The sequence below is a fragment of the Varroa destructor genome, unplaced genomic scaffold (genome assembly GCF_002443255.2).
Source record: "Varroa destructor unplaced genomic scaffold, Vdes_3.0 BEIS01000001.1, whole genome shotgun sequence".
NCBI lineage: Eukaryota > Metazoa > Arthropoda > Arachnida > Mesostigmata > Varroidae > Varroa > Varroa destructor.
The window spans coordinates 4708527-4733729 of NW_019211454.1; the positions used below are offsets into that span (position 1 = coordinate 4708527).

At 40.3% G+C, this 25203-nt stretch overlaps 1 protein-coding gene and 2 long non-coding RNA genes across 9 annotated transcripts; 1 reads left to right on the forward strand and 2 right to left on the reverse strand.

Annotated features, from left to right (window-relative positions):
- Positions 1-1490: 1490 nt before the first annotated feature.
- Positions 1491-4771, reverse strand: LOC147758163 (uncharacterized). Its single transcript, XR_015330132.1, has 2 exons — positions 4675-4771; positions 1491-2480 (listed from the first exon to the last, which is right to left on the reverse strand). It is a non-coding gene; the product is annotated as an uncharacterized LOC147758163 (long non-coding RNA).
- Positions 4772-4970: 199 nt separating this feature from the next.
- Positions 4971-13095, forward strand: LOC111255313 (NIF3-like protein 1). 7 transcript variants are annotated; one of them, XM_086987317.1, is made up of 9 exons: positions 5129-5266; positions 8016-8133; positions 9447-9570; positions 10066-10210; positions 10664-10773; positions 11100-11207; positions 11485-11686; positions 12432-12493; positions 12914-13095. In XM_086987317.1, exons 1-9 carry the CDS (start codon positions 5260-5262, stop codon positions 12986-12988), a joined length of 951 nt encoding a protein of 316 aa, XP_086843443.1. In that variant the 5' UTR covers positions 5129-5259; the 3' UTR covers positions 12989-13095. The 7 variants fall into 7 exon arrangements, 6 of the variants coding, with proteins under 6 accessions (XP_022672889.2, XP_022672888.1, XP_086843443.1 ...); XR_015326585.1 differs by lacking the exons at positions 5129-5266; positions 8016-8133 and adding an exon at positions 4971-5122 and having other exon boundaries at positions 9448-9570; positions 11485-11700; XM_022817154.2 differs by lacking the exons at positions 5129-5266; positions 8016-8133 and adding an exon at positions 4972-5122 and having other exon boundaries at positions 9448-9570.
- LOC111255314 (uncharacterized) lies at positions 8239-11592 on the reverse strand. The gene is made up of 3 exons (XR_015326603.1): positions 11453-11592; positions 9223-9323; positions 8239-8624 (listed from the first exon to the last, which is right to left on the reverse strand). It is a non-coding gene; the product is annotated as an uncharacterized LOC111255314 (long non-coding RNA).
- Positions 13096-25203: the final 12108 nt, after the last annotated feature.

The following is a 25203-nucleotide window of genomic DNA, read 5'->3' on the forward strand; positions in this document are numbered from 1 at the left end:
TCGAGTGTCGATCCTCAGCCCCTTATGCAGCAGACATGTTCGTTTACTCCATGCACCAGCGTACAAAGGCACAATCTATGAGATGGTGTTTTGAAATTTTCTGCTAGCTGTGCAGAGTTAGTAGGGAACGTGGTCGCTCAGTTATTGGAACAAAAACGTTGAAGCTGTGGAAAGGTAAGCATTTTTTAGCAAATGTTGTCCATCTATAAACGTCGACACCCAATCGTGATATTTTGCTAATGGTCAGTGTTTTCTTAGGTGTAGTCCGCTTGTGCCGTAGTGTACGGAATACACTTTCAGGCTTGCGGGTTATTAATGAGGTTGCGGGGGACATGACCCGTACATTTTCGTGTCTCATAATACGAAAAATACTTAGTAAATTGCGTTTACTAATGAAACAAATGAGGAACAATGTGGAGAGCATCGTGACTGAAGTAAATTGAAATTTACGCTGTGATGCTTGCTGACGTCCTACTGAGTGATTTGTTTCCCTGATAAACAGAAAAGATACAAAGTGGTTTTAACCGTAATCATTACTAGCAACTTCATATTAGCAAAACTAATTAGGCTATTTAAGCTTAATAGTGTATTAGCGATGAAATTCAATAAAGGTACACGTAGGTTTAAGTTTGTCTCGTATTTATATATATATATATATATATACATATATATATAGATGACAAAAAATCCGCATACATTTTAAAAGTTCTCTTTCTGTCGCAGATGTTCAAAACAAATGCCGTTATAATCAATACATCACGGTCAGCTATTAATTTGCGAACTTTAACCAACATTTTATATTGCGTTGAGGCGATGTCCGGCTCAGCTAAAACCTTTGAATCTTCGGATGCCGTCGACCTTCTGGTGTATATTTCCGTTTCATATTCATGCATCTGTTAGCACTGTAAAATCAATTTTCTCTCTTGATTCGAGAAAAAAATTACTCTCGATTCACTCATGGTTTTTAAATAATTACCTCACGCTACATAATGACGCTACCTGTCTTCCGTGCTACGTCTCTGTGTCTCAACTGCTCACAACAGCCGCTGCTGTTACAGGTTGTCACAATGAAGCCTTCAGCGATTGCCTGTGGAGCACTGGTTCTTTTTTCCAATATAATCAATGTGCATTTAAAATTCATTATAACAAAGAAGCCAAATTAATTGACGCGGATGTATAAGTCTTCATTTCTACGAAAACGTTCTCTCTTTCTAATCGGCGCTCGTTCGATTTTGTCTGCACAAATTTCGCCGACTCTTCACAGATTTGTTTTTCTACCCTAAGAATGTAGACACCTGATTTTTACCGAGTAGGGCCAACCATTAATTCAACCTGATCTTTATGCTTTAACGCCGGCAATCGCGCCAGGGGCTCCTTGCCAGCATATAGGCACCATCAAAAGTACCATTCGAAGGAAAATATAGTTCACAGAAAAACCTATTGAGCATAACAAAGGAAAGGAACATGAAAAAAAAGTATATGCACTGCAATTAATTATTGTTATTGTATTGTATTTGAAAAAACTCGTCTCATTTAAATACATTATACGTCATGCACGGAGCCAGAAGCAACTCGTGGCTATAGTGAAATTGTGTTATGGCATCCCTAACACAGTATCCTTTAAACCGAAACATAGCATGCTTCACTGACTTATTATTATACTCTCATCCAGTAGTTCTACAGGATCCGATCTTCAGGACGGTGCATGAGGGTCTCCATCCATACGATGTGGATTTGAGCTACGATTTTCAAGGCGTCATCAGTATCATCATAGCTCATTACAAAGCTATATCGTGGTAGAGCTTCTCTACATTAAATTGAAGCCAATCATAGAAGGATGTTTATTAAACCTGTTTAAGGCACAGCCGTGTTTAACATGTGAGACTATTGTTGTTGTAAGGTTTTTATCCTTAAACAGGGGATTGGTTACGAACAAAAAGAACACTATAGCAACAATTAGATGAATTTACGTGCTAACTATTATTGCTAACGAATTGTTTTCGATTTCTTAATATAGAAAATATGATCCTTACTTGGCTGCTAGTCGTTTTCTAGGTAGGCGCTTTTGGTCAATTGTCGACTTTGACGGATATAACACCTCAGTTTAAGTGAAGCGCGTCTCGATTCGAAGAACATATGTTATTTCAAGGTTCCTGAATCTCTAAAACTTTAATTCATCCGTTTCGCATATAAACGTCACTCTTCAAGCTACCATATCGATGCTGCGTCAATCCACTAAAGTCCCATCTGAATTTAGATATGTACATATTACTAGTAATGTGTAATATTTATGGTACCTTATTATTACTGCCTGTTACTTTGGATCCTTATGCGCTTGATACGTTCTACATGTAGGCTTTGTCTGAAAAGTACGTCTCAGCCGGTAAATTACTCCGGAAAAACGTTTCTCTCATTGTGGCAATCCGTCAACATCATACGCGGTCAATAACACGATGTTGGATTCCGCTTTTCGTCGGCTGCTGTAAATATGGAAACCGAGTAATAGTTCCTTTTTAAAAACGATGCCTAGTATGATGTAACATTTATTTAATTGCCCCTGTCGTGTAGTATGTATACTAATAAATATATATCGTTACGTAAGTATGTGTGTAGATTTACCGTAGCTAAAGGGTGTGCGGGTAACGATGAGACTCACTAGCGATTGTCCATCAATAGGGAATGAAGATGCTTGTCTGTGAATGCGTTCATATTGTAAGAAGTTTTTCATTGTTAATAACAAACATGGTAATCGCTCTCTTTGTTACCCTCAGTCGACGTTTAGGGATAGTTATTGTAATTCGGGTGAGATGTGCTCAGTTATGTTCGAACTTCTTTTTTTAAACACAATAGCTATTGATAAACTTTCCTGGTATTTACGCTAGCCGTTTTGTAGATATCTAGCGGCGAAGGACTGCGGAACAAAGAGAACCTGGTAAGGAATTTAGTCGGACGGTATGTCAATGGTGCTGTGGAAACGGGTAGACTGAGGGCTACGAAATAATGATAAGTTCAAATTTGGGCGTAGACACATTTTGTTTCGCGGTAGTAGCTGACAGTTCGAAATAATGCTTAATGTCGAAACTTCTGTATACATTAGGCAAAAGGCTGAAGCTTTTAGCGCCAGTGCCCCTTTGTTATGGAAGTCAACAAGTGTGCACGATATAATACAATTTCACTTTCAATTTGTAATTTCAGTATTTGGGCAAAACTCTTATCATTCGCAAAGGCTACCAGTACCATTAAATTATAACTTAGATCGATAGGATTATCTGAGACTTATTCGATAATATAACGTTACGTATATATATATATAATGTGAAAAAGTAGACTTCATGCCAGATTTGTGTAAAAAGGAGATGTTTGAAAATTATGGCGATCTGGTCTTCAAGGACGCGTGAGGAAGGCCAGGTTCGAATCCGTACGTATACACATTTCACTCAGTGCTGGAGTAGGCCAGCCATCCGAGGCAATACCTAATCGTTTAAATTCTGCATGTAAAGCTACACAAAAAAATTAGTCAAAGATCATGTTTTATTGACCAGGTAGGTAAATCCTTATTTTGCGGAGTTCTCGTCAGTTTTATCAATAATACTTTTTCATCACAAAGTAAAATATATTTCTATAAGTAATAATAACAACAATCATACTTCGTCTACACCTATAAATGTTTATCTTGTATAATTAGCTTGACATTAGGTAGTCGACTTCAGAGATCTTTGTGATCTAGGTGGTAATCAGCTAGGTGGTAACCAGCATATAGAGATTTAGGTGTCGCTTTTGACGCCGATCTTAACTGCACGTTCATTTAGTTAAACATTACGAAGCGGCGTTATGATTATCCAATCTTACGCGACGAACTTTTACCTCATGAAACCTTAACTTTTACTTGGCTTTCTATCAGACCCCAGTTGGTCCTAAATTGACATTGGTTTTTCCCTTCATAACAACACGGGTACCTTACAAAGTGCTCAGGGCCATTTAGCAAACTAGATAGCACCGAAATGCGGTGTCCTCCGTAAATCTATTAGCCTGCAAAAAATTGCAAAGTAAACAAGTTCCGGATGTTCAAACTATACAAGGACAACTCTTTTAGTTTTCGAAATTAAAGAAAAATCATTTTCTTAGTGGTATCTGGCCATCAGTTCTCCAGAAGTAGCCACTCTTACCACTGTTACCAATTGGTTTTTATCACGCGATTAGGCCATGAAAACCGCTTTATGTCTTTATATTGTAGCCATTTTTCAAACCTCTTCGAACAAAGGGAACTTTCCATTGCATTAATACTGTATTGTAAACTAACGGTAAGCTTAACTATCTTCGCAGAGAATTTCTTTCGCAGAAGGTATTGAACTCAGGCTCCCATGCATATTTTTAAATTAAAAAATTCACACATTCATGCTTTGTATAAAGCGTTTGACACGAGCAGCCAAATCATGAAACATCTACAACCTACTGAATGAATATTTCGAATTTCGCGCCTAAACTGCAACTCAAATCACAACTGATCCGATAATCTTATTTTGCTTGTCCTAAACAAACGGCTGATGTATTAGAATCTAATAATAATAGTAATAATAATCCATGCGATGTAGATTATAACCTGCAATTAAATTGACAATACAATACAGTGAAACGGCTACAGATAAACTGATGCAATGAACTAGAAAAACCAACCTAAGATGCTTTATCTGCTCCCATCGCTATAGTGGCTGAGGTAGAGGGTTTGAAAATTAAAAATATAAATAAACGTTTCCAAACTCATTGTTTCCGCTAATCACCTGATATTACCATAAGTTTATATATTATTCTATTCTGAATATTATATATATATATATATATATATATATATATATATATATATATATATTCAGAAGCAGAATCATACAGCCATTCGAGTTACGTGTACACCTGTTCATGTTAGCGCACAGACTTAAGCGTCTGCATTAGCAACATGATTTTTACTTGTATACATTTTTAACGTATGACTCCCTTGTGGGAAGACGCAGTAGAAAATTCGAAATACTTCCTTGCCTCTCCAATTGGCCTTATAAGCAGGGCGAGCGCGTTCTCCGAAACGGCTCGACGGAGATACAGACAGCTGTTGGTCGAAACGATTCTCTTGGTACGCTGGTATTATTGTAAAAGATAGTCTGTGTGAGGTAAATCTTGTTGTGCCGTAAAATGTTTTTTAACTGGTTATTCAATCAGCAATCATGCTGCTATAGATATTGAATACTGACGTGAAATTAGCACGGAACTATGTCAGGTAGGAAATGCTTAATTCAAGCAAATGACGAAAAGTGTAGAAAACAAAAGACAAACTAGTCTATAATTTTTTTTAATTCTGTGTGGATCATGTTCATTTCATAGTTGAGCAACACAGAAACAATTCAACTGCGCAAATGAATCAGATCTAAGAATTTTTTAACTAATTATACTATTTGTGATTCGCTTTTTATTTACTTAATATATCAGTATATGAAAGCGCAGTGTAAGCCTCTTCTTTTTAGGATTGTTATTAGATGCCTCGACCATGACGGGGTTGAGAGTGGACCGTAATTATAAATAAAACAGTGGACTAGTCCTTTCGAACTTATTAAACATTTTATTCATATTGAAATCATTTGTCTGCTATATGACTCAGCGTATTTCTTCATCGCGTCGACTCATATTGATCTTTGTAATGCGGAGCTCGTTTGAATTGTGCGGATCGTACTTCTAGTGGAACTCGCTCCAAAAGAATACACGCTGATTACGATTTAATGGCATTTGAGTAGGAAATTGTGAAATGTGCAATTACGCTGCTGGGTATGTACAGGGTGCTCAAAATTGTACGTAATCCTGCGGAAAATTAACGCTCAACCTTTTCAAAGGAATTCCGCGGCGCAATTAGTCTCTGTTCTTTGTTTTCGTCACTGTGTATTTAAATAATGACATTTATTTTAAGATAGGAGTAGCAGTTTGGAAATGTCGACGACTTTAAACTTTAAATACTTTTGATACATTCTAAGATACTTTATCAGCATGCTTTGTCTTCCCTTGTTAACTAAAAATAAACTCATATGCCTACGTGTGAATGAGAATAAATTGCTTAAAGTTGCCTTTAAATTGTAACCATACATAGGGTAATTTCTTATACGGATGTGTAACATTCTAATTCAATGTATATATATACATATATATATTCTGGTAGCTTGGATAAAGCTTGATTGCACCCAAACAAAATAGTTCGAAACACTTTATAGAGTTGAACATAGTGATTATGTGATACCAATGACGTAACATAATTCAAGATAAAGAGATTAAACAATTTTAACTTTTGCCGACCTGACTCGGTTTTTTAGATAAAGGGTAAAGAAGATAGCGATATCCCTAACTATCAGCCTTTGAAAAAAAGAAAGAGCTGGAAGTAAAACACTAGTAGTTACCTAGTTTAATATGAAGCCCTTTTTCACCGTTAGGCAATTAACGTTTCTCTGGGTTAGTGAAGCATTTATGAAGGCCATCCCGAGATAATCCAGTGTGCAGATTTCATACTCTTGTTTCGAATCGCTTGTACTTCAGAGCATGCCGCATATATTCAAACAGTTGTAGTCAGGTTGGGCATTGTCTGGATTAAATGAAGCATGGAAAAACGTTTCTCTAAAATATGTCATGATTTCGTGGGCCAACAGAATCTCGTGAAGTCAAATGTTTTCATACGATGAAATCATCTGGGCTGCTTTAGCCCGTTCCAGGACCTTCATCTTTTGAGTTTGTTGCTCGTTTTTACGAACTGAGTGAAGCTACAGCCTGAATTCAGATTCGACTAACTCTTTATAGCAACTGTCCGTGTTTAAGCTTATCCGGGGTCGAACTCTTTTGCACTAACGTTTGTTGTGAAGATCTTTTTGTCGTTTCCGATCATGTTCAAAAATGACCTTTCGTCATATTGTGCAAACAATGATAGTGATATGATTGAGTGACTCGTGAGGGCACTTAATTTATGTGAGGCCCATTTTGCTGCCGTTAATATATTGGGCAAGGCCATGCAGACGATTTGTTGTGACAGTAAATACCGCTAACTGTATGTCTCTTTAGAGAATTCCTGATATGACTGCGCTGCAGGTTCACACGATTAAGTCTACGATCCATTGTTATCAGCTTTTTGACGGTCATCCGAAGATTCATAGTTTGTGGTTCAAGTGAGAGCCACAAGCCTTCAGCCTCAAAACGCTGAGAAACATTTTGACAAATACTGCATAGCAGTCTCTAACATAATCCAACAATAAACTGCTATTGTCTCAACCGCACTTTTCCTGATGGGAAAATGGTAAAGAAGGCGGTATAATATCTGTAGTTATCAGCACACGGTTTGATCATACAGAAATCTGCTATGAACAAACTTCTGCGGCGACAAAAGCAGCATAACTAAAAGAGGGAGTTTGATAAGCAAAAATCTCCATAAGACGCACATGTAGAAACGCAATTCAATATATGAATAGCAAAATGCCATGAGCTAATAAACAAACAGAACTTTGTCTGGCCAACTATCCGACCTCTTTTTTTCTTAGAGCTACATGTCCATATATATAAAGCGTGCGATGCGTGTTACGGTAAAATTTGGTAAATAGCTTTGTGAACTTGAACAATTTCTTCTTACCTATCCACAGTTTCCGTGGTTTAAAACTTAACCTTCCAAGCAACGTATGTAATAATTCCAGTGAATGCTATCCTGTATTAATGCTAGCAGTCCTATACGTTGATCGCTATTTCTACTAGTATAGTACATCTTAGTGTAGTGAAGTTTCAGTTTCACAGATAATTTCAACATTTCACCATGAGTCTCTGTGAACACGGAGTCCCGCCTCACCCTTCATCCGTTATGGGCGATTTACTTTTAAAAAAACTAGTCAAACGAGACACCACACAATTGGTTGCTTTCCGCCGCTCTAATTAAAAGGTAACAGAGCATTTATTAGATGGAAGGCCTTAGCAGAATATACCCATATTTAAAGAACGTTTTTTGTTACCAGCCGATGTCATGAGTTTCAGGCACTCGACAGATGGAAGGTGGTATCATAGCAAATCAATACCGAAGTCCGCAAATTATACCGCCAATCATCAATATAGTTGTATCGCTCCGGTCAAGCTGGGAAGTATCCAAGCTATCTGTTCATCTTTGACCAAAGCCCTTACGCATTGACACACGCTTGTGGTACTGGGTTTAAGATCAATTCGACAGAAGCATACGCAAGTGGGTTAGCTGATACATTTCTGTATATTTTTCTGAAAATATTTCAGTTGCGTAATCCAGCTGTTTTCCGCATCCGAAAGATTTTCCCGATTTTATTATTCTCAATTTATTTATATTTATTATTATAACTATAGTTTTATTGCCAATTAGCAGACTTAATATACGAGGGGTGGTACTCGTGCTATACACATTCTATGCTAATACTTAAAAAATTTGCAAATGTTTTCTAAAGGAACCAGACCCTCTGTTCCGATATCAGATAAACGACGTTAAAGCCCTTGCCGTCGAGTAAGAATCTGCCTCGCTAATCAGCAATGCAGGGAAACTAGTCAAACATGTGTTGTGATCCGTCGTTCGAGACTTCATCGTAAATACACTGTGTTACCATCTGAAAAAAAACCATTTTAAAAAACTACGACTATAAATAAGCGACGCGCAACTTGTCCTTCGCCATTACTAATCTAATTATTATTTCTTTTTACAATGATTATTAGCTGCAGTGGAGAGGCCTAGTAGCTCCTCTCTTTAAAAAAGAGTTATTCAACAACGTTAAAATCATTGGAGAAGATTTTTGATTTGGGCTAGAAACTCGGATTTTTCAAGAAATGATTTTTTCGCATCTGTTCGGCCGCGGAAATCCACAAAATACAATTAATATCTAACTCTCGCTTTGTACACTAATTTATAAATATATATGTATACAATCGGATTATATTTTAATATAATTACGTTTTTTTCACATAGAATTATCTAAAAGTGACTCCTAAATTACTTTTTGAGTGTGTTCTATCTATGCGCACAGTTTTTGCTGTCAAGGCATGGCAAGGCAAGGCAAGCCACCGAGCGCGCCATCTAAACTAAAATTAGGATCACTATCGTATCGAGTTTTTAAACGGACGTCCTTCGTCGCAGAAATGCAGTTTCTACGATATAGATTATCTGTACCGTGTAAAGCTTAAGAACTACTGAGAGCTGCATGAACATACCTGAGAAGTAGATGTTGATTTTAAGCTTTTAGCTACGATTTCTGAACCATGAAATCTGGAATCTTCATTTTTATTTTCTTCGCTTAACTTGTAAGTTTCGCCTAAAGTCAGAAAAAATACATATTGGTTTAGCCCAGGTTCGGTTGGACCTAGCTCGGTCGAAACAGATGCTTCGATCCGTTAGTTGCAGCTGGGTAATCTGATCTACTGGCGTCAAAATTTCAGGCTGCCGCTATGGAATTATCGAAAGTTGTAGGATTTCTTAGACGGTTTGCTCCAATTGAACTCGCCGAAACTTGGGACAACGTTGGATTACTGCTGGAACCGACAGTATGTCGTGTTCAAAAGGTGCGAACCGTTTAGAACTGACACGGAAGTAAATGACATGAGACAGATCAGGAAACAGTATCAGATTCGACTTTGTGTCGGCCTGTACGCGGGACAAAATGAGTGCCTTCTTCTTCTTCGACTGAAACATTTACCACTGTTACAATCTAAATTAAGTATCAGCTTATTTCCAAATTTCTGCTTTAAACTAATTATTGCCACAATCCATTCTAACAGTGTCATACATTTTTATGTTGTTTACCTATCACAGCACAGTTATTCTATCGTTTCGTTTTCGTCGAAAATAGAACTTGTCGAGACTCTTTAGATCTCCTGCATCTGGCCGTATTGCCAATTTAACGAGCCTATTGAATAAATCCAATGTAAAATTTTTTGCTTCATGTCATTTCTTGGGAATTTTAAGTTTAGAAAATCAGCTAAAAGTTAAAAGTGCTTTGACTAAGTTTCATAAACAGTATCTCTTAAAATTTCGATATTATATATTACCATTCGCAGGTACTTCTCACGAATGATCTCACCGAATCTGTCGTTGATGAGGCTGTTAATTCGAAAGCAAACCTAATCGTGTCCTATCATCCTCTAATTTTCTTCCCAGTGAAGAGGATTTGCCAAGATACATGGAAATCTCGAATTATAGTCCGTATGTTGTTTACTATAGTATATTATGGTGAAACAATAGTTTAGCGTTCTAGATTTGCTGACTCGATGCGTGCGCTTTTTGAGACAGTCTTGTCACCTAAAAAATATAAATCAATATCTGCGTGTTTTAGGCGAAAACTATTATCGAATTGGCCTAATGTAATTGTAATAGCGTCCACTGTTTTTAAAAGATTCCACTTTGAATTCGATTCCATGAAATATGCACACGTAAATATATAGGGAGTTGATCGTTATGTACACGTTCGATTATCTGTAGCTTCAAAGGCGTCTGGCAAAGGCGTCTGGCGTGCAAGCTTTTAGTACGATCGCTCATCATGGCTTTTAGCGGCTCTCACGTAATACACTTTCGGTGGCTCCCAACAGCCGTTCTACAGGCCGAGCATTGTCTAAAACCATTACGCGGTTCTATATATTCTATGTGTGTATATTATAGGTTGCCTCGAAAACCGTATCGCGGTGTACTCGCCACATACTTCGTGGGACCACGTCCACGGAGGCGTAAACGATTGGTTAGCGAAGGCTTTTAACCAACATCCTCTCAAGGTTGATCCCCTAAGAAACCAACAATATTGTCACCCCGCTAAGATCGATACTATTGTTTGCGATATAGTTTTTTCAGTTAGACGTTTAGATAATTATAGTTGATAAGATCACGTCTTTGTAGTAACTATGAATTGAGAACATGTAGGCGCGAAACATTGTCTTTTGTGGTGCCAGATTTGTGCAGCCAGATCTAGTGGTCGTTGCCTGCGAATTAAGCTTAGCCGAGACCTAAAATTACAGATAGACATTATTCTAGTAATAACTTAATAAACCCTTAGTTTGAATTGAGATGTTGAACAGCATTAACTGCCCTAAATAACTTACAGATCGATGATATTCAGCAATTGAAAGCGTTGCCACAGGATCTGCCGGAAGGATTCCCCGGTGCTGGCATAGGGCGAAAATTAACGCTGGAGAAACCAGTGTCATTTGAGGTGGGCCGTATAATATCATTATCTATTATTTCTCCGTTGTTTAGAACTGTTGCATTAACCCTTATACTTTTTGTTAGCAAACAAAAACTCTATTTCGCATTAACGGGAATATAAAACATACGCAACAGATAAAAATAAGCTAAAAAAGACAAACTTCTATCAGAAAAAATTGACGAAGCTATGTGCGTTTTCGACATACTAGATTAAACCTAGTTTGACAAGTTTATAGATTGCTAAAGGCTTACCTATTAGTTCCGTTATTGCTTCATGCCAATAGGATGCACTCCGTATGGTAAAACAACACGTCAGACTCGAACGCGTTCGGGTGGCTCGACCGCTCCAAGTTAAGCAGATCCAACATATAGGGCTCTGCGCAGGCTCCGGCGTATCTTTGATGCGACTCGTGCCACATGGAACATTCGACCTGATACTCACTGGAGAGATGTCACACCATGATACACTTGATTTCGTACAAAATGGTCTGTTACTATGGGTACGACAGTGTGCATTTTTCAACTAATAGAGTATGCAACAGTAGATAAATGCGTTGAAGTAACTCTAGTTAAGAAGTTAAAGTCTTTCATTTAGAAACGAAAGTTCATTGTGGTATATCTAATTTGAGAACTACAGTCTTAAGCGTGACAAGTTTGTTCGTTCCCTTTGTCACATTCACTGTTGTGAATAGGGCTCATATTGTTTCTCTACTGACGTTACGCTTCGCTAATCCCGGCAGCGGGAGCCGGCGCTAGACGGTCTCACACACAGAGAAGCGAATCAGAGCATTCGTAGAAAAGTTCTACGAAAAGTTTACTTGCTTCACAACAGCGAGAAAAGTCATTTAATTTTTAAAAGCGAATTTACCGCACTTCGTAGTGGTGTTAGCCATCTTGAAAATGCTTAGCGGCGCTACCGGACGTCAAACTCATAAGAGTTTATTAACATTGTTACCCTGTTCCGATCTAGAGCTAAAGTATTTACGCAAATAGGCTATGTAGTTCAATAATAACGTCGTGCGAAGGCCGTAGCTTTTATTTATCATGTCAGGTTGATACTGACATATGGCATTTAATAAAATTGATGACGTACGAACAAAGCCCAATATCTGTGCTTGAAATGTTGAGTTCTTTTAAAGTAAATATTCCACTTCTCACAGTCACATTTATATTTTCTTTTTTCAACGTATTTCAAAGGTTCATCTTTGCTTTGTTACATCTTTCATTTTAGGAAGTTACGTGATACTTTGCGAACATTCCAACACAGAAAGAGGATTCCTTCGGGAATTTAAGGTAAGTCTTGCCAAGAATAGATTGATATATATATATCAATGTAACAACAGAAGCAGTACTGATTAAAATGCATGAAAAAAACAGTAATATTTGTTAAAACCTCCAGGTCTTATTTTGTTTTTTTCGGGTAATGGGGCCACTGCGGGTGATAAATGCAAAACCTTGGTGGTACAAAATGTTCTTTTCTATTTTTTCCCCTTTATGTTAACCTCTGTGATGTCCATTAAGGTAATCGCTGCAAGTTAAATAGTTAACCCCCTTAAGCGCAAATACTGCAAAGATTTATGAAGCCCTGTTTATATTTTGTAAAAAATATTGTAAAAAACTTAAACAATTTTTAGAGTTTCTTCAGATGTAACAGTTTACGTCGCTGTAAGTTGATTGTATTTTTGCCCGGCATTGTCTGTTGCGATTTTTCAGGGTGTCCTCGAGGAAGAGCTTCATTTAGAAGTCGAAGTATCGACAGTTGATCGTGACCCGTTGAACGTTGAGTGATAACAAACAATGGGCGGGCACTTGTGCCGGGTTGATCAGTACTGTTACAGAGAGAGCGACCCGCTGTATAAAACGAATACATCGTTGAAAATAAAAGTGTTTGTTTAGTTTGCTTTTTTCACTCCAGTAAGAACATATATGAGTTAATGTCTTCATAGTTCAAATCAGAATAAATGACGGTACGTCACCTAATTCGTTCAGAAAATATACTCCACGGAAGAATTTACCAGCCTTGGAAACTGAAATAATTGTTGGTATATTTATACGGTGAGGATGAAGCAGCAATGAAGTAGTTCTTTCACGGGACGCGTTTTAGAAGTCTGGGCAGTGTGGTAGGTTTGATAGTGGGCGGCACGGTCTGAGTGGTAGGTCTTTATCATAAGATAAGCTGATACGAATTTTTTCGAGTGCATCGCCGTAGCATCCCTGAATATACGGCTATAGTTGATCAAACTTCGGTATTGAAATACAATGTAGCGATGAAAGGGTAGATTCCTTGAACGAAATCTAAATAAACACTTCTTTTTTGTTGAGTATGATAACCCGTTAGGATTTCGAAACCGGGCGGTGATTGCGAAAGGCGATCGGGTGTTCTAATGCTTTTTCTAAATGTTATCTAATCAGGTACAAGCAAACGTTAATCAGAAAGATTGTTCATAATAATAACAACTTTTTCAGCTTTTAACGTAGTCTACAATGACCAAGCGGACCCACCAAGGCTGTAAGCACACGGAATAGCACCGAAATACCCAAAGAACATTTTCTTATACTGACAGCATACGAAAGCTAAAATGACTTAATAGGAACAAGAAGTATTTAAAAAAAAATCCATATTTTTGTAATATGTTAAACTCGAATTCGTCATAATACAGTCACGAGAAAATTAGCGACGGCTGTTAAATATCCGCAGATACAATTTGCATGTGAGTCTAAAATGTGACGTAATGATCTTCAATCTTAATTTCTCCTTCGCAATATATTACACACCAAATGTTCAACCAATTAGATCAGTAATAATGCTTTTTTACGATGAAAGGCAGTGTAGACTGTGGTAGAGGGAAAACTATGCTTATCTACGTAGTACCTTTAAGGGCTTTAGCAAACATACCACGTGCTGTTGCAAATACAGATACTAAGCAACTTACATTTATTATAAATTAATTATTTATCGCAAGGACTGCGACGGCGAAGCCTTCAACTGCGAAGGCTTGACGGTCGTTGGATTCGGTCGCAAAGTAGTACGCTAGGGGCATAGTGGCTATTGAACATTACGCTTGGATAAGTGCAAGGATAGTAATTATAGTATACATCAAGCAAGTCAACAAATTAAATCACTTTCATATATACGGAAGTACCTAAGAGCAGAACAACGATAGGTCGAACGTTGCATGTAACGTCCGATGGAAAGGTCATAAGGATATGAACAGAAGCAAATAATAGAAATTGCTGTCCTGGTTTCCAACGGGGCAACTGCTTCCGCGTCGCGCAATCCTAAATTCTATTTAAGACTAGTAACGTCAGCTGCAACGATGGACGCGAGATAACAGCGGCCTATCAAACCTTACACTGCTCAGCATAACATATAAGTAAAGAAATCAAAAAGATTGAAACATTTTGAGAATGGCACTCCACAGATACTCCGTACAAAATAATACTTCGACGGCAGATTTCGCACCATGGCTAGCAAAGCCGTATATACGTATTGTCTTCACTCAGAACACAAAAACCGAACAGATGCGAAAGAAGAAGAAGAAGTGATTATTGTGCCCGTAAAAAAAACCAAACCGGAACTATTTAGCTAAAGCAGATCCGTGATCAAAAGGGTGAGGAATCCTCTATTAGATTAATCCTATTCTTTCTGCTATAAATTGTGTGAAGATCGCTTGCGCTACTAAATATCATTGTTATTCCAAAAGATAGACCATTTCCCATCCTCCTTGCAGGTAACTTTATATCGTTCTCTGAACATTTTGCACAAACTATGCCACTTATATCTAACGATAAGTTAGGCAAACGAAACATTAACGAATTACTGCCAAACTTTGACGCTAGGCCATTTGAAATCCTAGTGATTTTCAAGATAGATACGATTGCGAATTGTACTTAAATCGCTGCCTCCCGTGTCCTACAGAAAGTAATTCTGTGTTATGCGATATTTTGTAGGCAAAATGCCCATGCCATTTCAAGGACAGAGGAAGGTTATTATTTTTAGGTGATTCTAACAAGACAACCTTATCGATAAAACATGGCCAATACAAACTCACATATTTTGATGAAATAGTACTATTGTTATTATGAGCGCATTTTATAATTCCCCTACTACACGTCTGCCGATTCTATTCTCTTGTCAGCTTCAAATAACATAACCAAATGGCTCACCCCTATACACTTTTACATCTGCCTGTTTGGCTCCCTTTAAGAAACAGAAACACTTTGTTTCGCCCCATTGTAGCGCTCCTGCCGCCATGTAGTCTCGCCTGCCACCAGATCCCACGACGTATTATCGCCTTCGCGTTGTCCCTTTCTTTGTCGCTTTCTCCTTCGGTCCTTGTCCTATCCTTTGCCGCCACCCCGGCCGCGTCCTTGAGTGACGTCACCTTTTGTGGGTCAAAGTCAGGTCGCCGGTGAGCTGACAGCGGCGGTGGCCGCGGGCCTGGTCGCCTAGAGGCCGTGTTCGTGAAGGCATGTATTTGCCCCGTCTCTTGTAATGTCGTCCGGTTTGTGCCTGCCTGCATATTTAGCCGTAGTATCCGCAACTGCTATTGTCTGTGCGGCGGCCTTTTTAGCCCGCAGGCCCCCTACAGAATACACGCAATTACTACACAACTGCCGTTATATATTGCAACTTCGTAGCAGACTTCATAAGAGTGAGTGAAGTCAATTGTCCTTACACTTCTTTTCTAGGCCTGACTTTGACCCTGTATTTAAGCAAACTGCGGCTGCTGCCGTTCGCAGTTTACTCCTGCGACAAAAATAGTCAATGTTTGTATTCAAGTATGGCCGGCGGCAATATTAGATGTCGCATACGGCGGCGTCACGCACCCAAGTAGGCGACGACCCATATTGTTTATGCTGGTGCATACAGAATACTCCGTTGTGGACGCTGTTACTTCTGTTACAGCGACCTCTACATGACGATGCAGACGCGGTCGTCCGTATAGAGAGGGCAGTTAGCTTCCCGGTGCGCGTCCTCCACTCAGTAGCGGTGTCCGAGAAGCGCATGTATATATGTATATCGCCAAATACTAGCGCAGCCGATCTATTATCGATGTCGATGCTGGCGTTGTTGCCAATGCGTTGTTGAGTTGTCATCTGCAGCCATAACAGTCAATAGCGGTCAATCCTTTTGTTTAACGAACGCGTTGTTGCTGGCCATGCTCTGGGATGTGGTGACGTACCGAGCTTGTGCCTATCTCCCGCCACTGTTCCCGACTGCCCCCGCGGTGGCGCTAGTGATGTTCTCGTTTCGCGGTCATGGTTGAGTCTTTTCAAGCGCTCATCAGTGTGACATTATGTAGCGTGCCTATTATCTTTGCCGCTCGGTGGCGATGGCCACTCGGCTTTTCTGTTGTGCCACTCTCCATGTGACTAGTGCACTTGAGCGCTGTTACCGCTGCTACCTTCGCTGCACTTGGCACTTACCGTAAGCGCTGTACTGCGGCGACCCGGCGACCACAGCCGTCACTTTTTGATTTCCCCTCAGTTTGTTTGGACTCAATCTCAAGGGCGGGATCGCTGAGCAGCACCTAAGGCATAGGGTGGAGGGTGTGGGGACTGGAAAGGGGGGCACTGCGCGCGCCCAGAGACAGTGACGGCTACGACAGCGCAATGGGAGAGTCACTGCTGCTTTACGAACGACGGAGAAGTGGCCGAGCGGCAACGATTATAAGAGTCCTATCCTCAAGGTATCGGGTATGGCGACAGGTGCTCACGTATGATACTGCAGGAAGAACTGAAGTAGTGAGAAGGCGATAGAAGAGAAAAAAAAAAGAGCTTTTCATGCATCGACTAAATGGGGAAAGTCTCTCGAGAAGTAGGTTATGTACATGGTCGACTGCCTATAAGAACTCGAGCGACAGGATATTCTTAAATGTGCTGACGAAAAAGTTAGGGATGAATTACGAAGGTAAAGAAACCCTTCGTACTTTTTCGATAAAGGTAAAAGCTGGCTTGTTAGGGAAGCAAATTGAGGGAAATTGTTACATTAGAGGCCTCTGATAGTTACAGAATACTCATTGTATTGGCCTAACATAGTCGCTGTGTGAAGACTCAAGCAAAGCGGTATTTTTTGTGGCTATATATATTTAAACCTACATATGTAGGCAAATCTAATCATAGATAGGTTTATGCAGCTAAGTATAGAGCTGGCTTTGCTACTTGAACCATACAAAAAGACGGCTGAAACTTTTACCGAATAGAACGTACGCAAGAAATCCAGCAATATAAAACGTCTATATTAGGAGATATTTGCTTTATCGAAAAAGTCCTGTTAAGCCTATTGCATCGGCTTGCCCCGGTCAATCTAAGCTAGGGCTTAAAATCTGCTATTGCTAATCTAATGCAACTCAATCCGGCTGTGCTAGACTGAGGGCATCATCGGAGGGACTACTCGCTATTTTCGCTAGCCTAGACTACATACGCGGCCACACAGCATGTCTATTATTCGTAGAACGCATTGAAACAGTTGCTCTATCGCAAACCTAGAAACACACGTTACAGAGGAGACCCGTGGCACTGTATCAGACCTGACTTAGATTAACACTCGGCACGGAATATGCGTGACAGTACGTATAATGGAAACATCTGAATGAAGATACGTGAAATAAAGCAAACAGCCAGCCTATAATCGGTGTCGTAGAAATGATTTTCAAACCAATCCAATCTGGTCGATGTCTTCTTAGAAGACATAGACCAGGTTACACGGTGGCTTGGATAAGCTGCGAGCATCACTGATGACATGTCGACCCAGCAGGTCACCCGTCTACGTTAGTATGTTCACCCGCATTACACGATTTAAGTTCGATTAAACCCTTTATGCGTCGCCATATTATACAGGTAGCGCATTTTCATTCTATTATATATATATAGAGGAATAAGACGCGTGGCCTTGCATTAAGTGGCCTTGTTCTCGAAAGCTTGAAGCTGCTCGATGAAGCTTATTTGCTGAATTTAATTAGAAGTATTAGGTATGATCGGTTATACAGACGTTTTGTCTGGCAGATGTGTCACACAAATTACGCTCGGATGCCATGGCTTGTCTGTCTACTGTAATGGTACAAAAGAGATCCATGTTACGAGCTATAAGATTCTACTCTGCACCACGTCATGGTGGCACGAAAAGCTAGACTGACTTTGAAAAGAGTTCTACATAACCATAGCTTGATACAGTTATACGGTATTTACAAACCCAATTTAATTAAGGTTGTGGCCTATGCCAGAGTAAAGACCACATGGAGGTAGCAGAAAGTCAGTAAATATTTTACTATGCAGCCAGCATTACTTGGTACTGCACGACTTTCGACAGACGAAAAAGCTACCGGGAAATTGATCTAAATAGATATTTAAGAAATCTAAAAGTACCAGTCCTGTTTTACCCGCGTTCACCAAAAGTATTGCCGAACAGAAGGCGTAGAAGCTTTTCGTTACGGGTATCTTTCTCTGGCTTTAGCAAAATAGCTATTTGAAATGTTTCAAACTAATTTGTATAACGGAAAATCCATTCAATAGCTGAATTAAACGATCTGTGTCTATGTGTCCACCTACGCGCCTACCTGTGACAGAGGCCCGACCTAAACAAACTGAATCAGGCCTGAAAGAAATTGAGTCACTGTCGACGCTTTTGTAGCGGTCAGGACTTCAGTCCCTTATAGAACAACGAGGAAAATCTTCTCCCGTAGAGATCTGATCTGTCATGTCGCGCGCGTATGGCAAACGCTATGTAAAAAGTATCTATTCTATTCATTCTCAATGTTTTTAATTAGTCTCGATATGAACTCGTTTCTGGCCCGCTCTCAGCTGCTGCTCATCCTGACGTTACGCGTCATCCTCTGACTGCGCGGTTGATCAGGTATCTACAAAATGATGTACCAGCATTTTAAACCTTCAGTAAGCAGACATGCGAAGGCCTTGCTTGTCTAAGGCTAAATGAAGAGTTGAATAGCGGAATCTGCCGTATCGTAGTGTATTCATACACGCAGCACCTCCCGTCGTTTTTTTGTGTGCCGTCCAGCAACGATATGGTTCGACTAATTCCAGCTTAAGAGTTGCAGATCTCATGCTATTTTTTTTCTATAAAATAAGCTAGTAAAATCTAATGTCAGCGCAAACTTATTGCGCTGTGATGTCAGAGTGCGTCATATGCCGCCAAAGCAAGCTACCCTTTTTTTTGAAATCAGTAAATTGTAAGTATACAGTTCGTTCATTAATTATGGGCTTGTTACTTTGCGGTCCAATATGTGTGTGTGTGTGTGTGTGCGTTTTTTTAAAGAAAAGCGTTTTCTTAATAACATGTGCAAAACGAACAAGTTGTCTCCAATTCGCGGCTGCTAAGAGGTTTTCCACACTGTTATATGATAACGATACTCCTGATAAGGCTACTGACAACCTTTGGAAAAAGATAATTTTTGTTTATGGCTGTTATTTATAATTCGTTGCTGTTTTGCCTTTATATACTCAAATGTAAATTATAGATTTTACGATCACTACAATCGGATACTCTTGATAATATTTACTTCGAATGAAGGTCGTGTGGGTCAGTTTGATACAGCTTATATATTTTGACTATTTAAGTTGATAAAATGAACTATTCGAAGACAGTTCTTGTGTAGCCTAAATGTCGTGTATCAGCCGCAAAAAAATACAGACCTAATTGAAGATGGAAGACGTTGCGTTGCCTAAGTATATGCGGCGCGTGCGGGTTTGATTCAGAGAAGCACCAGCATTTTTAGCGTTATTCCAACATCGGGCGAATCCCCCAGAAGCAGAAACCCTATCAGCCAACAATAGCTGATTCGCTAATAACAGCCAATTGAGCGTAAGCTTTGGCTGAATACAACTCATTAGAAAGGGCTGTCTATATAGGCACAACAGACTGAAATGAGCTAATGATAATTTCTAACGGAGAAGCTTTTGCAGAAGAAGAACCTCCACCCGCTCTCAGAAGAGAAGAGACTTGGATTTGAAGATGATTGTTTTCAGGTAGAGTTGCTGGAAAGCACTGGTTACTACTCGAAGAACTTGTCTTCCAGCTGTTACTAACGCTAGTATAGGAAAGTATAAATTTCCTCTACTATTGAAAAATTTTTCCTTGATGTTGCCTATAGACGCACATTAATCACGTCATATAAAATGCTTCTAGACAATAAACCAGAAGTGGGTTACTATGTGAAAAGGATGACCTGAACGGTGAGTTCCTCCAGTTTATGACTGGACTAAAAACCTTCAAGAGAAAAAATAGTTGGGCCTCGCAAAAGGAATATGAGAAAACCCACACGCAGATGGAGAGCTTCGCAGAAGTGTGCATATAAATAATACCTGTTTTTCCAAAAATTCACAGAGAATGTACAACTGACCGTCGGCATTGTGTACCGAGTTCAGTATACAGCTGTGCAATGTATCGCGAATACGATGTACACTACATGCAATATGGATTCCAAGCTAATTTGACTGTGTCAGGTTTTCATCTACCCTCATATTTAGTGCTATATTTCAACGCTGCTAGGAGCATCGAACCGCGGCGCGATAGAGGAGAACCTGCTGGCAGGGAAATGCTCATTAATTTATCTCTAACTAATATTTTGACTGCTAATTTAAATTATTATTATTATTACAAACTCATAGTTAGCATTTACTCAACTTCTCAAAATTACTATAACTTAAAGGTAACTTTAATGCCATTCTAACTGATAGATAGACTTCTGTTCTATCATTAGCAGACGAATTTAATTTCCTATTAGTAATATTTAAGGACCTCATTTCCTATAATGAGATTTTTTTCTTTTTGCAGTGCATTTTGCAAGCACTGTAATGTATACCTAGTTCAGTATTTCTATTACATAATTAATTCACTTCATAAGTCGGAACAAACGACATCCACTCCTATATAACCTGTTCAAAGATTTCGTTTAACCAAACACGAACCATATATATAACATCAACTTATCGATACTTATATATCTGTATACTCGTTTAGAAATTAGCATTCTCAACCGCAGCCTTGTCTTGCACTGCCCATACCGGTTAGCGTCGATCACGCAAATGGAGCTGTCAGTCTTATTTTACTCACCGACTAATTCTGGCTTAAGTCTCTGTTACCTTAACGCCAAGCGTCGCCGGGTCTCTTCCACCTGGGACTGACACAACGGTCCGCAAACGGAACCAAAGAAAGCCACCAAATTCACGTCAAGGTAAATATAGGTTAGTGGGGTGGTCACGAAGCCCCTTCTTTGTTCTCTCCCTTTGCCTTTTTTTTTTCTTACCATTCTCGTTACATTCCTTAGCCTATCGTTACGATAATGGTGGCTCGTTTATGACGCGATGCTGTTGCGGCGTCGGGCCGCGATCGGCTGACAGCGTTCTTCGTAGCTCCGATACGCGCTAGTCCTTTCTGACGCTTCTCCTTGGCCAGCAGCAGAAGCAAAAGCTGTATGAGCTCTTACCGTCATTTGCCGGTAACCGAACGCACAGTATGGCGTTGTTCACCATCGTAGCCGCGGCCTTGGCCAGACTTGCTCATCTAACCTATCGTCGTATGATTAACAATATCAGCTGTAAAGCTAGACGCTTGTAGCGGTTTGACGCTTCAGCGCCAGCGGAGGCGCCATACTTTTATGGTGAGGAAAGGCCTGGTGGAGATGTAAGGAAATTACGGCGTACGCGGCTTGCTATAATATCAGAAGCGTTGTAGCGCCAGTGACCAATTCAAATTGACAAGCGGACTAATACCTGCGCCCTATCCAAAGACCCATTGGTTCAGAGCGAATTCTCAAATCAGCTACGATTGAAAATATAGACATCCGCTGCGCCTAAAAGTAAACGAGTTCAAACCGTTCAAGAGCGTATAATTGCCGCTAAATACTACTTATATGCCGATTTAAAGTCAATACTGACCTCTCACCTATCGCTTGCCTCACAGTTTTAAACTCAAAATCTTAAACATGAATAGACTTGCTTTTCAACACCCACATTCCCATTCCACGTTCGACAACGGGCGGCGCGATAACGACGAGAACCGCCAAAACGATAACGAGGAATTCATTCAATAAATGCAGACACCAACCTCACAAGGCGGATCCATCGATACTGTTTAAGACGGTAGTCGTAGCCCTTTGAAACAAGCGAAGATGAAAGGTTTCTGTAATTCCTTGTCTCACCAATGGATTGCCTCCGCCACCAACCCTGGCTATCAAACTAACGTTGAAAAATCAGTCTCTCTCCCCTTCTATTTCTGTTCGTGCGTCGTTCCGTTTGTGCATATTCTTTCAGCGTAAAAATATCGTCAAGTCAAGATGAAGTAATCACTTCATCATCGATAGTCAGGTAGTACGTTCCATTCTTTCTCTATTTTTCTTCGAGTTGCCGAAGATTACTGGGTATATCAGCGACAGCGTCGATGGTGCAACAGGACCGCGGCAGCGTCAGTCACCCAGGTGCGTTCCGTCCTACCCGACAACTTTAGTAGGCAGAGATCACCATCGAACCAGGGCGCGCACGAAGCCTGCAGCAAGTCTGTCTCTATGGTGGTGACAAGATGGCGGGCGACCGAGTCGCCGATTACGGAACGGCGTGGAGCGGCACTTCGTGAGGCGGAACAACGGTGGATTGCAGAGCGGGCTCCAGTCCGTAAGTGGGCGCAGCGGCCATAGCGGAAAACGAGAAGAAAGCAGGTGGTCGTTGGGAAAGAAACGAAAATCGCAAGTGCTGCATCCAAATAACCGCGGGAAAGTCGCAATGCTAAGAGCTGGCTGTAGACGGAGCAGCATATCGTGGCACGTATGCGAACACTATGCTATTAAGCGATGCGGGCGACGCGCCCAAACATGCAGCAGCATTTGAGTATTGGAAAAGCGATGATGATATATGGATAATGCAGATGCTGCAAATTTCTGTTTTTTAATGGCGGCTAGAAGCACAAAAGCTGAAGGTGTCGGCGACAGAAGCAGTGCACGTAACGAGCCCTTGCAACGTAATACACAAAAATAACAATAACACGGGAACTTCGTCGCTGATTGTCGTTGATCGTTGCCAGGTATCGTTAATGTCACATGAGTGTGTTAGAAGCATATGTATACACACTATTGAGGGAGCTTAAAAAGAACGGAAGGGCGTTGCAGAGTTTGAAGGCAAAAAGAGAAAAGCTGTCGCGTTGGACAAAGCGGCAAGTGCCCTCAGCAACCCGAAAACGTCAGACGACGAACTGGGCAAGAAATGTATCTCGAAGCAAGAGCTGCCGTCAATAAATACAAGGGAAATATAAATTACGTTGCGGTCTTCTGATCACTGTTGGGAAAGGCATACAGCACGCGTTCTCTACATGCAAATAGCAACATAACGAAAATGCGTCTCAAGCAGGATCAATCACGTGTTGTGATTGCCAGCTAGATAAATCGATGAGCATAGCATGTGGGTCTCGCCTTTCTTAGCCTCAAGATTATGGTCTCGTACGTGCAGGAGACCGTTACCCGATGGCGATGTCAGGTCTTTTCTTCATTTTACTTTGACTAGTGAATGCACGATCGCAGGTTAAACGTAGGTATTTGTACGCTACATGGACGCGTATGCTTCTTCTTGTCAAAATGAGGTAACCATGCATCAAATCGGTAAAAATCGGTCTGGCCGGTCGGTGAGAATATGAGCAATCGTGAAACCAATGTCGAGATTTGCTTTTTGAAGTGGTAAAAGCGACGTACAACAGCGCGTGATAAAGCAACAGCTGACTCGACCCAAAGGTTCGTCGATTCGACGACAGGATCACTCGCGATACGTCAGGCTCATGCACGTGATTTAATGTTTAATTTAACGCGTGCCACATTGGCTTAAACGAGGTTTTCGGTTGCCATGAGTGATAGTTATCATCGTCAATGGAAGTAACGAACCGAACGAGGGAGCTGTCGTGGCGCGTTCAGATATACAACAGTCTGCTATTCGTGTCGAAGTTAGCGACATATTTTCCAGTCTAGGCCTGTTTGTGGGTCAATAGGTTGGGCGCCTAGGTGCGCAGGGCGCCGGCGACGGAACCGACATGGAGATAATAAACGGCAAAAAGCGGCAATAGCTGCTTTCATACGACAGAAGTTGTTTAACGATTCGGAAGCTGGCAGAAATGCTAGAGACTATATGCGTATAGATCTGTTCAGAGAGACTATAATGAATGATACACGAAACAAATCATATGTGTCCGAATTCTAGCTAAAGTACGTCTCTGTTGCAAAGGGCGTCTTGTAGAGTCAATTGAAGCTCGGGCAACCGAAACTAACAAGAAAAATTAATATAGCCATGCAGATCTTGCGGGCTCGTATATTATCGCCGTCGTAATAGAACAAGTGCGTTTTTTGTAATCAAGATACACTACATTATTGCCCCCGTCTGCGTGCTTACTACGCTAGCTTAGAATACAATAAAATTATAATAAAACCGGACTATTCTCTCTAGTTTTCTTCAAAAAACCCTTAGCTAGGTTTTATGATTATTGTCACATCTTGCTGACCACCTTAGATATGCAACGTAGTTGTATGCGAAAATTTTATGTCGTCGCTGAGGTTTGCTATCGATTATATGAGTATAAATATGGAATCAAATTCTCTTTCCAACATGGTAGTTTCACGCTATGTTCAACCTGAATCACTTTCGGGTAAGTATGGCCATTACCTTGATGAAGAAATCGGAAGCTACCCGCAATCGAATACACTATCAGGATAGCTACAAGTAACGTCGTAAAAAGTGCGGTTCAACGAAAGCTTTACTCACTCGAAAATCCTCGAGATGCGCCAAGGTGCGCCCATATGATACAACGGACACGGGCCGAAACCCTAGATTCATTCGTATCAGACCTCTAATATAAGTTGACCTTGCCGGCTCCATATCTGAGGTCACTCGGGTCGAACTCGATCAACTCTTCAAGATACTATTGTCCCATAACGAGAGAAGAATAACACTAGGTTTGATGGCCAGATCCTGGTCCATGCACCCAGCTCATAGCAACGTGTCGTTAACGCTTA

Excerpts from the sequence above, each read along its gene's own strand:
- LOC111255313 (XM_022817154.2), top strand. The coding sequence starts at position 4,982 with ATGACTCCCTTGTGGGAAGACGCAGTAGAAAATTCGAAATACTTCCTT. Across the intron at positions 9,571-10,065 it reads CAGTATGTCGTGTTCAAAAG|GTACTTCTCACGAATGATCT; the intron begins GTGCGAACCGTT and ends TACCATTCGCAG. Across the intron at positions 11,687-12,431 it reads ACTTGATTTCGTACAAAATG|GAAGTTACGTGATACTTTGC; the intron begins GTCTGTTACTAT and ends CTTTCATTTTAG.